At 40.1% G+C, this 15,444-nt stretch overlaps 2 protein-coding genes across 2 annotated transcripts; both read left to right on the top strand.

Moving 5' to 3' along the window:
• Nucleotides 1–2,380: 2,380 nt before the first annotated feature.
• On the top strand, nucleotides 2,381–5,547 carry LOC131790719 (leukocyte tyrosine kinase receptor-like). Its single transcript, XM_066162560.1, has 5 exons — nucleotides 2,381–2,461; nucleotides 2,555–2,603; nucleotides 3,463–3,822; nucleotides 4,463–4,499; nucleotides 4,588–5,547. Exons 2-5 carry the CDS (start codon nucleotides 2,589–2,591, stop codon nucleotides 5,436–5,438), a joined length of 1,263 nt encoding a protein of 420 aa, XP_066018657.1. The 5' UTR covers nucleotides 2,381–2,461; nucleotides 2,555–2,588; the 3' UTR covers nucleotides 5,439–5,547.
• A 6,490-nt stretch (nucleotides 5,548–12,037) lies between these two features.
• Nucleotides 12,038–15,404, top strand: LOC131790646 (tyrosine-protein kinase receptor-like). Its single transcript, XM_066162549.1, has 4 exons — nucleotides 12,038–12,075; nucleotides 13,279–13,613; nucleotides 13,787–13,832; nucleotides 14,132–15,404. The coding sequence occupies exons 2-4, from the start codon at nucleotides 13,287–13,289 to the stop codon at nucleotides 14,980–14,982; spliced, it is 1,224 nt and encodes a 407-aa protein (XP_066018646.1). The 5' UTR covers nucleotides 12,038–12,075; nucleotides 13,279–13,286; the 3' UTR covers nucleotides 14,983–15,404.
• Nucleotides 15,405–15,444: the final 40 nt, after the last annotated feature.

Here is a 15,444-nt window from a genome sequence, read left to right as displayed (position 1 = left end):
TACTGGGTAAAGACATTAGAAAGTATAAAAGCAACTACAGTCCTCTGCAGCCTCTGTGTGAAAGATGGGAATCAACTCTCTGGTAACCAGAAACTGGAGTCTACCTTATAACGTTTTCACAAATACTCTCATAGCTTCTCCTTCTTTGCCGGTGTTGGAGGGTAATGGAACGAACAAATGCGATTAAAACACTCTTTAGGTCAACACACTTAATCATAGAAAATTGCTGAAAATATATCCAGGAATGAAAAAAAGCAAGTAAATAAGCGACGACTACACTCCCAATAAAGTTAATCACTCGTTAGCACTCAGGTTTCGTTAAAGAAGAAATGTCATGGTGGTTGTCACCGAAGATTTGTCCTACACTGTGCTATGTGCACTCTACCCTTTCTTCCTACATTTCACTCTATAAATTAATGTTACGAGGATCACAACAACAAAGATTAACACTGAATTACTATCCAAATATATCTTTCCAACTGAGGCTATTTACCTGAAGAAATGTCGTGACAGAGAGAAGTGTTAATCTTTGACATGGTATCTGAACCACTTAACCAAGCACAAGAAACACTGGCCGACCTGGACAGAACAGACAACATCCAAGATAATAGGGTCGAAATGACGAGTTTCTTGACTCCTTAGAAGCTAAGAGGACGCTCAAATTTCTTGTAGTTCGTAAGCTCCTTTCCACGTGCAAGACTGAGCGCAAATATGAATATTAATTTTAAAAATAATTTGTAATTCAAATGAGTTTTCCAACTTCAAAAGGCGAGTTCAAAATAATCGACTCCCAGTTCTTCGGTCTGATCCATTCAATTATGAAACAAAGTAGGATGCCGCACTTTAGACAGAATTATAACTTCCGTAAAAAAGTTTAACAAAGAGCTATAAATAGCGTTGTCGTGATTTTAGCTCTGAATATCAATTTGAACTTAAACATCTTACTTTAACAGCATAGTCATAAAAAAGCAAATAACCTAGTAGCAGCGGCAGGAACAAAAACAATTAGGACCGAACGAAGACAGGGAAAAAGCACAAAATAACATATAAACAAAAGACAATGGATGAAAAGTACACTACAAAAATAAATTGATAGAGAACGGAAAGACATGACAAGCATTTTGTAATGCTGGGCGGGTTTCAAGCTGTAATGTTCAAAAAATTTTCGAAAGTCTTAGAAAAAAGGGATCATTTCAAACTTCAGCGACCAAATAATCTAACTCAACGTAATTTTTGCAAACTTTTATATTCATGTCCATAAATTGTTGAATTTTCCAACACTTGCGACTTTCTCACAAACGAAATAAAATGTGTAATATGCAGCGGAAAAGAAAAGAGTCGAGGGAAAATTTTTAAGTTTCAGATGTTCTCACTGAAGCAATTCTATTTCTTCTCATTGGTAACAACTTAGGATTGATGTTGGGCTAGGGGATGGGTGGGTGTGCGTCTAGCTCAGATACTGACAATGATCCGTTGTCTTATAGATTTGTTCCCGAGTGCTTTAGTGAGGTTAGCGATGTTTGTCTTGGTTGTTGTAGGTTCTCCTCTTAATTCCTGACATCATGTTATAAACTGAAAGCACAGGACGCCACGCTTGTCAAAACCTGCTGCTCCTGAAGTGACGTAATCACCCCTGTGATTACGTGTGTTTGTGGCGAAGGCCGCCTCCTGTACGGAATGAAACGTGCTCGCCTGAAAATTCCAATTAAGCTATGGCGATTGCCACTAAGGGTTACATAAAGGAACTTTCCTTCACATGTTTGCCGAGGAGGATGGCTTTGCCTGGAATTGAGTTGAGTAAGACAAAAAGAAGGCATTTATGAAAAATCTTCCTTCTTTTTAATAGAAATGCTTGCTAAAGCATTTGTAATGCTAATCACTCTTTTTCGAAGATTGATCAAAGTAAACATCCTTTCCTGGGAAAAATTGAAAAGTAATGCCGCTTTTCAGTGTGTTGTCTTTGAATAAAATAACCAAAAATCAGACTTGACAAATACTACCAAAAATGAACATAGACATATTCGTCGTCAAATCAAAAAAATGGATTGTGGCGATTTCTTTGAAATTGCAAGATCTCCTTTTAGAGCGCGTTATTTATTACCCTTACGTAAACATTTATATAGTCACAAGTTGGTGTGAAATAAAAAAGAAGGATAACAAATGACATCTGTTTTTAAATATCTTTCAAAAATTCAAACTCGTGCGGTTTAACCTTCGAACGAATTCAAAATATCAAAGATACGGGAGATCTTGGGTATCTTCATAAGAGAATCGATTTTAGGGCTTCACAAAAAGAGTTAACTTGTATCAACTTTATTCTGTAAACAAAATATTTTAAAGAAAGTCAACGTTTCTAGGATTCAAAACATTAGATTTGCAGCTTTCACAGCCTGTCAAAATTAGTACAGCCAAGGAATTTGAGGAAACCAGTACCATTCGGATCACTGTTGGGAAAAAGAAGGTCAAGAAAGCTCTTTTCTTTCTTTTGGCTCTTCTTGATTTCGGTTGTTCTTCTTCTTTGTCCGATTCAAATCAGGCTTTGTTTCATCATCAGCTCATCAGCTCGAGGATAAAGGAAAGAGTGCTTAATGACAGCGTTTATGGTAAGCTGGGCGAGACGTTACTAAAAGTTTTAGAGTGAAACAGTTATTGTGATGACCGGTTGGTCATCTTTGAGGGTGTTGTCATCGTATCAAGCATGGCCCGTTCCATCAAATTTTGCCGATTGTGGACGAACTATCCCAAGCTATGTAAATACATAAAGAAACAAAAATAATTTGTGTCGTTAACAAAAAAAGAGGTAAGGCTTTCCGCCGCATTAGTTTCCAGCTGTAAAGTACACGTTTTTAGTGTGAACATAATTAAGTAGTTACAATGACTGAGGTCAAAACAATACCTGGTCAGAGATCGCTTGCTTACACGTGGAAAAACGCGAAGTTCATATTTTAAGGCTGAAAAATCAATTTAAATGGCGATCTGGCCTATAAACCCAGAAGCTTTGCTGATGAGTGTAAGTTCTACATCTCTCGCAATGAAAGGTCCTGGGTTAAAATCCTCTTAGTGACTCAAAAACTTTCCTGTCGCAACCACCTTAAAAAATGTTTCATAACTCTCAAGAAATGAGTATCATTTGTGGAGATATGGGACGCTTATACGTCTCTAGGAACATTAAAATGCGCAATCTTTGACTAAGGTATCTTTTAAACCGAATTTAACAGCAAAGCTGTTTGAGGATACCCAGAGAGAGATGATGTTTACATGAAGGTTTCACACGTACACATTTCCGATAAGGATCTACTTTAGGGCTCGCCTTAAAATGAAATTTAAATTAACTGAGCTCTCCCTAGGAGATACTTCCTCGTTGCTACAATTGTTTAATAATTTTGAATTTATGTTGTTAGTGGTATATTCATCACTTTCCTTAAACTCGTAATAGTTTTCTATTTTCTCCTTTACTGGCAGAATTCTCCGATGGCAACTGAAACAACACGACTTATTCTCATTCTGGCCATTTTAAAAACTTGCCCCCTCCCTATCAGAATGATACTCGTCAGAACTGCTGAGAGTCGCTCATCGTTAATCAGCTCTACTGAGGGTCACGTGCTCATGGGATTCGTCATTCATAAACAGCGGACTCATGACGTTTTGTCATGCGCACAACTGTGCTTGGTGCGTCCGAATTGCCTGTCCTTCAATTTTGAGAATACCAAAAATGGAGTGTGCGAGTTAAACAATGAAACATCGGACGGTAATACGATCATGGACAAAAATATGCTATTTTCAAAGAGAGGACATTCGTTTTATCAGCTGGTGAACATTAGCGTGAGTATTATTGCTATAATTAAAGGCGAAAGTACTCGAGGTGTTCAACAAATCAATTTTTCATGTGATAGTCCTTTAATTCCATTCACCCTTTGAGCCCCTCCCTCTACCCCCGAAAATTAATGACGTTGAAATCTACCCGCATGGTTTCATGGATGAAACTCAACATCGTAATGGGAGTGGGGGACACCTTAACATCACTGCAACAAAAAGGTGAATTGCATTATTGTATCAATTTGTAGAAATAGGGGAAGAAAACATTAACTTAAATTGATGTACGCAATAGTATAATCAACGTTGAAACCGATGAGTCAGCTTCCTGCGCCAGTCTCTCTTGGTCGGTGGGTACGAGCGAAAAGGCCGGGCGCGCGAAACACGAGGTGGATCAGGCCATCAAACATGCACGTTTCCCCGACAACCTAAACCGCCGTTTGTCGCTTGGCCGCTCTGTCGCTCGTCTCCACTCACTAAGAGCCTGGAATACTGGCTATACCATTTTATGACTTGAATCTAGATGGTCAAATAAAACCGCTCCACCGCGATCATCAGATGACTTGTCGACTGACACTTCACGAATCACAAATCCAGAATCGTAATTCAAGCAAATATAACGAGAAAGCTTATCTTTCATTCTATGCAGGATTCAATTGCCGATCCATCCGGTGGAAAATCAAGAGGTAAGATACAAATTCTATAGTATGATATTGTGAATCTCTCTGTGAAATTAAAATTCATGACATCTATATTTCCTCTTCCTTGTTCCAGTGCACAGGTACGTCTTTTCAACCTTGGATGGCAAAGAAGAAAATGGACCGACTAGTACATCCGGGTACGCGGGAACATCATTAGACGGCAAAGTCACTTTAAACAATGGCATCCAAATTTGGAGTGTTCCCGTGACAGGAAGGTACATTATCGAAGCATCTGGTGCCTCAGGTGCCAATGGGTCAGATTTCAATCAGTCTAAATGGAGGATAGGCGGCTTGGGAGCCAAGATGAAAGGAACTTTCGCACTTGCAAAAGGCACCAAACTCAAGATACTTATTGGCCAAGAGGGTCACTGTACTGCGGACTTCGGTGATAGGCCTGGGGGTGGGGGTGGTGGCACTTTTGTTACTCTCTTTGACGATACTCCGCTAATTATTGCTGGTGGGGGTGGGGGTGGGGGTGGAGGGACACTGAAAAAGCAATATGAAGACGGTGACCCCGGTCAGGCAACAGAGAATGGTACCAGGTGTGGTGGGACGGGAGGGAATGGTGGCCAACCTTGCAACGCTAATACAGGGAATGTGGACCCTGGTATCTTAGCAGGAGGGGGAGCTGGGCTCAAAGGCAACGGGGGAGGGAAAGGTGGGAATGTGATGACCGGTTCGTTGAGTTTCATTAACGGCGGAACTGGGGGAACATGTCCCACATCCAAAGGGGGATTCGGTGGTGGAAGCTGTGGCTTGGTGGCTGGTGGGGGAGGGGGAGGGTATTCCGGTGGGGGAGTTGTAGGGAGTTCCTCAAGTGGTGTGGCAGGGGGAGGGGGTTCGTATAATATTGGTACAAATCAACAGAACAAGGCGGGTGTTAACAAAGGTGACGGCAAGGTGATTATCACATTAAAGAACTGAAGCAAGTTTCCACGCGCTGTAGAGACTTCTAAGTAGCTTTGCACAAGATGTATTCAGTAGCAGTTTGCTTCAGCTGTTATTGTTGCTTTTTTTTTGTTATCGAATAAAATTGTGGTCTAAATCGCAGATAGTCTCGTCCAGCTTCACAGCAGGCTAAAAGTAGGAGAACAAGTCATTTCCATGTTGATTATTAGAATGGACTAAGCAAGTTTCATTGACCGACTTAAAAATGAAATTGCCTCGTAAACACTTTGTTCTAGATTTGAAAAAGGGATGGTTCTCCACAAATGCGTCTTCCGATTTCAAATGCCCCTTCCCTTCTGCGTTTGGTAAAGTCCTGGCTTTTCTTGCACAGCCCTCAAGCGACGGAGAAAAATATGCACTGCTATCAGCAGGCACTGTCTCAGTCAATCTTCAGCGGGTGGTTATCCAACGGATACGGAACGTTTCCATTTGGCAGATTCTTTGTGTTCTACCGTTGGCGAAGGCAGTGTGAACACAAAAAAAGACATCTATGATGTTAACATCGTCAATAGAGATGGGAAATGTGGCTCGATAGGCTTTCTATCTTATTGAGGTAATAAAAAAGGAATCAATTTTAATATCAAGAACTATGAAAGTTCCTTAAATTACCGTATATATTCGATTACACGTCGCCCTCGAATTGACGCCGCCCTCGAATGAACGCCGCAGCATGATGCGGTGTTTAATCGAATGATAGATTCGAAAAGCTCCCAGTGATCAATGCTTCGATCGCAGATGGAAATTTGAACCAGTAAATGAACCAGACACAAATTTTTTTGAATGTACCAGTTCTGATGTCGAGAAAGCATATTCGACAATAGATATCCTTTTACTTCGTGTGTTGCAGTAGTATTAACATGCAAATTGTGAAATTGAGAACAATATAAAAATGACTTTTCAGACAAGCACTAAAACATATTTCTGTTTCTTAAAATTAAAATGGTCAGTTACCAAACTATTGTTTGCAAGAAATAAATTGGATTTTAAATAAACACCACCCTCGTATAAACGGCGCCCTCGAATAAACGCCGCACTCTAACCACGAAAAATTTAATTTTCAGTTCAGGTTACATCAATTCAATTGATATAAATTGTAGAACTTTCTCAATTGGCAGACTTTCAAGATGTACCTTACAAAGCCGGGTGGAAATAAAATTTCATTTAGGAGCAGTAACTTGCGACACTTTGGTCAGGTTACCGCAAAACACCTTGTGTCGGGAAGTTCCCTTAATTACTCTGATTAGCAATTTTTGACACCTGTGTATGCATTTTTGACATCTGTCATAATCAAACATCCAACGGTTTCTTTCCCAATCATCTTCTTGTACTTTTATTCAGCCGAGAGGAAACCATTGTGGACTTAAGTTTTTCTTTTTTTTCTAATTCCTCTTTCTTGCAGAGATAATTATCTAGCTGTAAGCGATCGCCGGGCAACTCATGATATGGGCGCAAAACAGTTTTAACTAATTACATACTACTTTTAAGTGAGGCCTGTCAGCAGACAGATCGATGATTCTGTCAAAACCTTATATTAAAGCTTGTTAAGGGACAACTAAAGGTTGTCTTACTCAATCTTTTACATTCAACCGCTGGAATAAGACGAATACAAAAGCAGGATTACATAACCAAACATCAGGTAATTTTCGCTTTTTAGATTGCTAACTTTTTTAAATACATGTAACTATAATTATAAAAGCAGATTCAAAGGTCTGTCAAAGCGAAGTCAAAATATCTATTAGTTCCTGTTCGGCTGAAGAATTTAGCTTTTCGCAGCAGAAGTAACCAGTCGCCAGCCAAAGCGAAACAAAAGCAGAGGTCAATTGGAACCTCCTCCCAAAAGACTTTTCTATTATTTATTTGAATACTTACTCTAGGAAGGTAGAGGAAAATGTGAGCTCCTTCTTAAAATGCATTCGTCAAGAATAGCCTCTTGACAGATGTTTAGAATCGCACTACTTAAAAGCCTTGACCACGTGATAACTTATTACAGCTTTTGCTTCCTAGGAAACTAGCAGCTTTCGAACTTACAATGAAAACACTTCCTTATCTTAATTCAGGTATCCTTTAGTATTCTAGTAGTTAACTTCAACGGGTAGAAGAAATATGGGCCGTAAAAGTGAAAGAAAGGTAGTTATTTGTGGATAGTTTCATTCTTTTGGTCTGCGCTTTTGGTCCCTCCTGTTTGGGTACCAGGTTCATGCACGTTCGCGCCAGGAAAGCTTGTTCGGCTTTAAGCCTTAAAGCTCTCAACAACGGCCAAACGGTGATTGTTGGCTTTACTTTCCTGTCTGATTAATGTGCGAGCCTGTGTTTGATTCTTATTACGAATTTCGTCGCAACAATCGTTCACCAAAACATTTCTATATACATATGTAACTAAGGCGGAAACAGTGGGGGTTTATTTAACGTGATTGTAGCTTTCAAGCTTCTTTTCGATTAGATACTGCGGACTGAAGACATGAACTCTTGAAATGTGTAGTATGGAAAATTTACATTTCTAACTGAAAAGACGATGACGCAAAATCCTTGAAAAGAACATCTGCTTAGCTTTCCAGTGTTTCACATTACTAAGCAACATCCGTGCACTTCGTTCTTTAGACTTCGTGTCGTAAAGTCGTGATAAACAAATCGGACTTCCGCTGCGCGGTCGTCCGATTTTGTTATCACTCGTATGATTACAGACCGAATTGGGCTCCACTCGTTCCTATTACCATTTCAAAATATGCTTTGAAAGTTTTTCTTACAATCCACAAATAAAGATCAGTTAAACACATCGGCAATCGATCTTCTATAGTTTGCATTAACAGTGTAAGACAACTCACTTTTCCCAGGTTAGAGCATGAACGTCTTTATGATGCTACTGACTGTGACCACTGCGGTGTACAGTTTATCACCAGCTCTACAGGGTCGCTCATCCTTCATTCAAATTGTGGAAGATCATTACCTAACCGGTCATGTCATAGATCGTCAGAAGGCGTCTAGTGTTTTATCTTGCGCCCATCTCTGCCTGAGAAGCCGTCCACAATGCCACTCAGTGAATTACAAGGAAGAAGAAAGAACCAATATTTGTGAATTAAACGATAAAGGAATAGTAGGCGCTGGAGATGATACCGCGTCCCTTTTACCTATGCGTGGATTCATCTTTGGACAGTTGTTTAATCTCACGGTTAGTAAACGTCCGTTAAAGTTAGTCTTTCTCTGGATAATTAGCTGTCGAACCTAAGCAAATAAGGAAAGTGGAGCATCATTTTGCTTATGGTAACGAGTTTCAATTACAATTATTGTTCCGTGATGGAGAGTAAGTAGATGTTTTTGCTGTTTATCGACTAGAACTTGATCGAGGTTAGAAACAACGAGACAAAAATATAATGTTTGGAGCAGTGGACCTCGGTGGTCTGACGTCGGAAAAACAGTCGCGAGAAACGTAATCAATCTTTAACCTAAAATTATTACTTCTCGCTACGTTACATTTCCTTGTAAATGAGTGTTGTCTTGAGTTGATTAGTCTGTCTCCGAATTCTCATTAACTGTTGGCAGGTTACCGTTATGAAATCGCAAAGAGAAAATACACGTTCAAGGTAAAAGAACTTCAAGTTACAAAAAGATGGCCATTAAATTCAGGTCTCTTGTCTTATTTTTTTCAGGATGGTCATAAAAGAAATGAATCTCTTGTGGAGACACCAAACACAGGTAATACAATATTACTAAACTTACCCGTCACTAAAATTAATATCAGCCAGTTTGGATTCGCGCTTAATTCAAGGACGTTATCTTTATTAAATGGCCCGTAATGGTGGAACACGATTTGTTCAGCATAGTTTTGATAGTCTTGGCAAGTGCTAAATTGAATATTTGAAGAATAGTCCTTCAAGTGCAAATGGTTTCCGAGATGACCTGTTTTTTTTTCTTTTAGCATATTCATAGATATTTATATCCATATATTAGCTTGTCCATAATTGTTAGAATAACAAAATATTACAACTTTTTAGAAAAAGCCTTTAAGTTTGTGTTCACAACTTTGGATGGCAAAGAAGAAACTGGACCAGCTAGCCTGAGGGTGGGGGTGGTGGGGGTGGTGGCACTTTTGTGACTCTCTTAGATGACACTCCGCTGATTATTGCTGGTGGAGGTGGGAGTGGAGGGTCACCGAAAAAGCAATATGAAGACGGTGACCCCGGTCAGGCAACAGAGAATGGCACCAGGTGTGGTGGGACGGGAGGGAATGGTGGCCAACTTTGCAACGCTAATACAGGGAATGTGGACCCTGGTATCTTAGTAGGAGGGGGGGCTGGGCTCAAAGGCAACGGGAGGGTATTCCGGTGGGGGAGTTTTGAGGAGTTCCTCAAGTGGTGTGGCAGGGGGAGGGGGTTCGTATAATATTGGTACAAATCAACAGAACAAGGCGGGTGTTAACAAAGGTGACGGCAAGGTGATTATCACATTAAAGAACTGAAGCAAGTTTTTACGCGCTCCATGGATTTCTAAGTAGCTTTGCATATCTGTAGATAATTTGTTGGAAAGAAGTAACCCTTGAGTCGCCGAAATGGTTGCACGGTTGTATGATGACTTTTTATCAACTATTAGACTGGAGCAATGAAACATCTGTAGCTACCTGATTCTGAATCCCTTGGCATATGCTCCATATGCTTACGTTTACGTTCCTAACCCTATTTTGTTTAAGTGTCGAGGCCTTTCTCTTACACGTGAACGATCTTGGAAGGGTTTATTTTTTAAACAGAATGTACACGTGTATGAAAACGCGTAACGATAACGTTTATCAGCATTGGATATGGAAAGAAAATTTTGCATTCGATTACAAACACAATTTAACGTAAACAAAGGTAAACATTAACCCAGACTTAGTTGTGAGCCACTCGCCAAACAAAGTTGAAATGTGCCTGCTTTTTTTCTCAACAAAGATCTAAAGCTGTTGCCTACACTGGGGCGGATCCAGGATTGGTTCGAGTTGGTCGGCCGAACTCCCTAAAATGAAATGAAAAACTTTCAACACGCGCGGTTTGTGACGAGTTTGATGGACATAGTATATGTTTAAAATAGCTCAAAACAGAGATTGTTCTTAAGGGCATTAACAAACCTCAATCATCGGCTCAAAAAACCTGGATATCACCTTTCCGAGGATCTAAATTTCAAAATTTTCCGGTGGAGGCATGCCCCCGACCCCCTTGGATAATCTGCCTTTAGTAAAAACTTATCCAGAACCCCGGTCAGTACATCCTGGAACTGCCCCAGCTAACAGACATAGTGTCCTTCCACCACCTTTATGATTAAATTAAGGCAACTGTAAAGTGCTGTGAGGTGTAAGCCATTATAACAACGATAATAACAATAACACCACTGAACTAGTAGTTGAATTAAGACCTGGAAAAAAATTCAGGCCCGTACGGGAACTGAACCCATGACCTTTGCGATACCGGTGCAGCGCTCTACCAACTGAGCTAACAAGCCAACTGGGAGCAGGTCTTAAATCAACTAATAGTTCAGTAGTGTTCTTAGCTGCAAGGATCTCTTATATTCGTTTCTTCGCCGCAGTGCACATATATGAATTTCATATATCTAAAATCATTATTAATCACTTGAATGGTTTATTTGGACCCAACATATTGACCAGCTCCCAGTTGGCTTCTTACCTCAGTTGGCAGAGCGCTGCACCGGTATCGCAGAGGTCATAGGTTCAAATTCCGTACGAGCCTGAATTTTTTTCAGGTCTTAATTCAACCACTAGTTCAGTAGTGTTCTTAGCTGCGGGGATCTCTTAGATCTCCTTTTACTTTATGTATTGCAGTAGTATTAACATGCAAATCGTGAAATTGAGAAAATATAGAAAATGACTATTTAGACAAGCTCTAAAACATGTTTCCGTTTCTTAAAATTAAAATGATCAGTTGCCATACTATTGTTTGCAAGAAATAAATTGGATTTTAAATAAACGCCGCTCTCGTATAAGCGCCGCCTTCTAATAAACGTCGCACTCGATTCACGAAAAATTTAACAAACGCCGCAATGTTTAATCGAATAATTACGGTAGTTGAAATGTTTAGTTCAGGCTACATCAGTTCAACTTATATAAGTTGTAGACCTTCCTCAATTGGCAGATTTTCTAGATGTACCTTGCAAAGCCGGGTGGAAATTATTTAAGAGCACTTTGGTCAGGTTACCGCAAAACACCTTGTGTCGGGAAGTTCCCTTACTTTGATTGGCAATTTTTGACACCTTTATATGCATTTTTGACATCTGTCATAATCAAACGTCCAACGGTTTCTTTCCCAATCATCTTCTTGTACTTTTATTCAGCCGAGAGGAAACCATTGTGGACTCCCTTTTTTCCCCTAATTCCTCTTTTTTTACAGAGATTATTATCTAGCTGTAAGTGATCGCCGGGCAACTCATAGACTCATGATATGGGCGCAAAATAGTTTTAACTAATTACATACTACTTTTAAGCGACACCTGTCAGCAGACAGATCGATAATTCTGTCAAAGCCTTATATTAAAACTTGCTAGGGGACAACTGAACATTTTCTTAGTCAATATTTTACATCACACCTCTGGAGTAAGACGAATACAAAAGCAGGATTACGTAACCAAGCATCGGGTAATTTTCGCTTCTTACAGTCTTAGATTGCTAACTTTTTTAAATACATGTAACTATAATTATAAAAGCAGATTCAAAGGTCTGTCAAAGCGAAGTCAAAATATCTATTAGTTCCTGTTCGGCTGAAGAATTTAGCTTTTCGCAGCAGAAGTAACCAGTCGCCAGCCAAAGCGAAACAAAAGCAGAGGCCAATTGGAACCTCCTCCCAAAAGACTTTTCTATTATTGATTTGAATACTTACTCTAGGAAAGTAGAGGAAAATGCGAGCTCCTTCTTAAAATGCATTCGTCAAGAATAGCCTCTTGAGAGATGTTTAGAATCGCACCACTTAAAAGCCTTGACCACGTGATAACTTATTACAGCTTTTGCTTCCTAGGAAACTAGCAGCTTTCGAACTTACAATGGAAACATTTCCTTATCTTAATTCAGGCATCCTTTAGTCTTCTAGTAGTTAACTTCAACGGGTAGAAGAAATATGGGCCGTAAAATTGAAATAAAGGTAGTTATTTGTGGATAGTTTTATCTTTTTGGTCTGCGCTTTTGGTCACTCCTGTTTGGGTACAAGGTTCATGCACGTTCGCGCCAGGAAAGCTTGTTCAGCTTTAAGCCTTAAAGCTCTCAACAACGGCCAAACGGTGATTGTTGACTTTACTTTCCTTTCTGATTAATGAGCGAGCCTGTGTTTGATTCTTATTACGAATTTCGTCGCAACAATTGTTCACCGAAACATTTCTGTATACGTTTGTAACTAAGGCGGAAACAGTGGGGGTTTATTTAACGTGATTGTAGCTTTCAAGCTTCTTTTCGATTAGATACTGTGGACTGAAGACATGAACTCTTGAAATGTGTGGTATGGAAAATTTACATTTCTAACTGAAAAGACGATGACGCAAAATTCTTGAAAAAGAACATCTGCTTAGCTTTCCAATGTTTCACATTACTAAGCAACATCCATGCACTTCGTTCTTTGGACTTCGTGTGGTAAAGTCGTGATAAACAAATCTAACAAATATTATAGTTACATGTATTTTGTTATCACTCGTATGATTACAGACCGAATTGGGCTCCACTCGTTCCTATTACCATTACAAAATATGCTTTGAAAGTTTTTCTTACAATCCACAAATAAAGATTAGTTAAACACATCGGCAATCGATCTTCTATAGTTTGCATTAACAGTGTAAGACAACTCATTTTTCCCAGGTTAGAGCATGAACGTCTTCATGATACTACTGACTGTGACCACTGCGGTGTGCAGTTTATCACCAGCTCTACAGGGTTGCTCATCCTTCTTTCAAATTGTGGAAGATTATTACCTAACCGGTCATGTCATAGATCGTCAGAAGGCGTCCAGCGTTTTATCTTGCGCCCATCTCTGCCTGAGAAGCCGTCCACAATGCCACTCAGTGAATTACAAGGAAGAAGAAAGAACCACTATTTGTGAATTAAATGATAAAGGAATAGTAGGTGCTGGAGATGATACCGCGTCCCTTTTACCTATGCGTGGATTCATCTTTGGACAGTTGTTTAATCTCACGGTTAGTAAACGTCCGTTAAAGTTAGTCTTTCTCTGGATAATTAGCTGTCGAACCTAACCAAATAAGGAAAGTAGAGCTACATTTTGCTCATGGTGACGAGTTCCAATTAAAAAGAACTTCAAGTTACAAAGAGATGGCCATTAAATTCAGGTCTCTTGTCTTATTTTTTTCAGGATAGTCATAAAAGAAATGAATCTCTTGTGGGGACAACAAACACAGGTAATACAATATTACTAAACTTACCCGTCACCAAAATTAATACCAGCCAGTTTTGATTCGCGCTTAATTCAAGGACGTTATCTTTATTAAATGGTCCGTAATGGTGGAACACGATTTGTTCAGCATAGTTTTGATAGTCTTGGCAAGTGCTAAATTGAATATTTGAAGACTATTCCTTCAAGTGCAAATGGTTTCCGAGATGACCTGTTTTTTTTTCTTTTAGTATATTCATAGATGTTTATATCCATATATTAGCTTGTCCATAATTGTTAGAATAACAAAATATTACAACTTTTTAGAAAAAGCCTTTAAGTTTGGGTTCACAACCTTGGATGGCAAAGAAGAAACTGGACCGACTAGTACATCCGGGTATGCAGGAACATCACTAGACGGCAAAGTCACTTTAAGTAATGGCATCCAAATTTGGAGTGTTCCTGTGACAGGAAGGTACATCATCGAAGCATTTGGTGCCTCAGGTGCCAATGGTACAGATTTCAATCAGTCCGAATGGAGGATCGGCGGCTTGGGAGCCAAGATGGAAGGAACTTTCACACTTGTAAAAGGCACCAAACTCAAGATACTTATTGGTCAAGAGGGTCACCGTGGTGCGGACTTCGGTGATAATCCTGGGGGTGGGGGTGGTGGCACTTTTGTGACTCTCTTAGATGATACCCCACTAATTATTGCTGGTGGGGGTGGGGGTGGAGGGATACTGAAAAAGCAATATGATGACGGTGACCCTGGTCAGGCAACAGAGAATGGCACCAGGTGTGGTGGGACGGGAGGGAATGGTGGCCAAACTTGCAACGCTAACACAGGGAATGTGGACCCTGATATCTTAGCAGGAGGGGGGGCTGGGCTCAAAGGCAACGGGGGAGGGGGAGGGGGAGGTGCGATGACCGGTTCGTTGAGTTTCATTAACGGCGGAACTGGGGGAACATGTCCCGTATCCAAAGGGGGATTCGGTGGTGGAGGCTTTAGCTTTCTGGCTGGTGGAGGAGGGGGAGGGTATTCCGGTGGGGGAATTGTGGGGATTTCCTTAATTGGTGTGGCAGGGGGAGGGGGTTCGTATAATATTGGTACGAATCAACAGAAAAAGGCAGGAGTTAACAAAGGTGATGGCAAGGTGATTATCACATTAAAGAACTGAAGCAAGTTTCCACGCGCTGTATGGATTTCTAAGTAGCTTTGCACATCTGTAGATAATTTGATGGAAAGAAGTAACTTTTGACTCGCCAAATAGTTTACACGGTATATGATGACTTTTTATCAACTATTAGATTGAAGCAATGAGACATCTGTAGCTACCTGATTCTGAATCCTTAGGCATATGCTCCATATGCATACGTTTACGTTCCTAACCCTATTTTGTTTAATTGTCGCGGTCTTTCTTTCACACGCGAACGATCTTGGAAGAGTTTATGTTTTAAAACAGAATGTACACGTGTGTATGGAAACACGTAACAAGAACGTTTATCAGCGTTTGAGTGTGGACAGAAAACTTCGTTTACACAAAGGTAAACATTAACCCAGTCTTAGTTGTCAGCCACTCGCCGAACGAAATTAAATGCGCCTTGCTTTTTTTCAACAGAGATCGAAAGTAGTTGCCCAC

Source organism: Pocillopora verrucosa, chromosome 2 (assembly GCF_036669915.1).
Source record: "Pocillopora verrucosa isolate sample1 chromosome 2, ASM3666991v2, whole genome shotgun sequence".
Lineage (NCBI taxonomy): Eukaryota > Metazoa > Cnidaria > Anthozoa > Scleractinia > Pocilloporidae > Pocillopora > Pocillopora verrucosa.
Note: the sequence above shows the minus strand (reverse complement) of the source record. Positions and strands in the feature narration are given on the sequence as shown.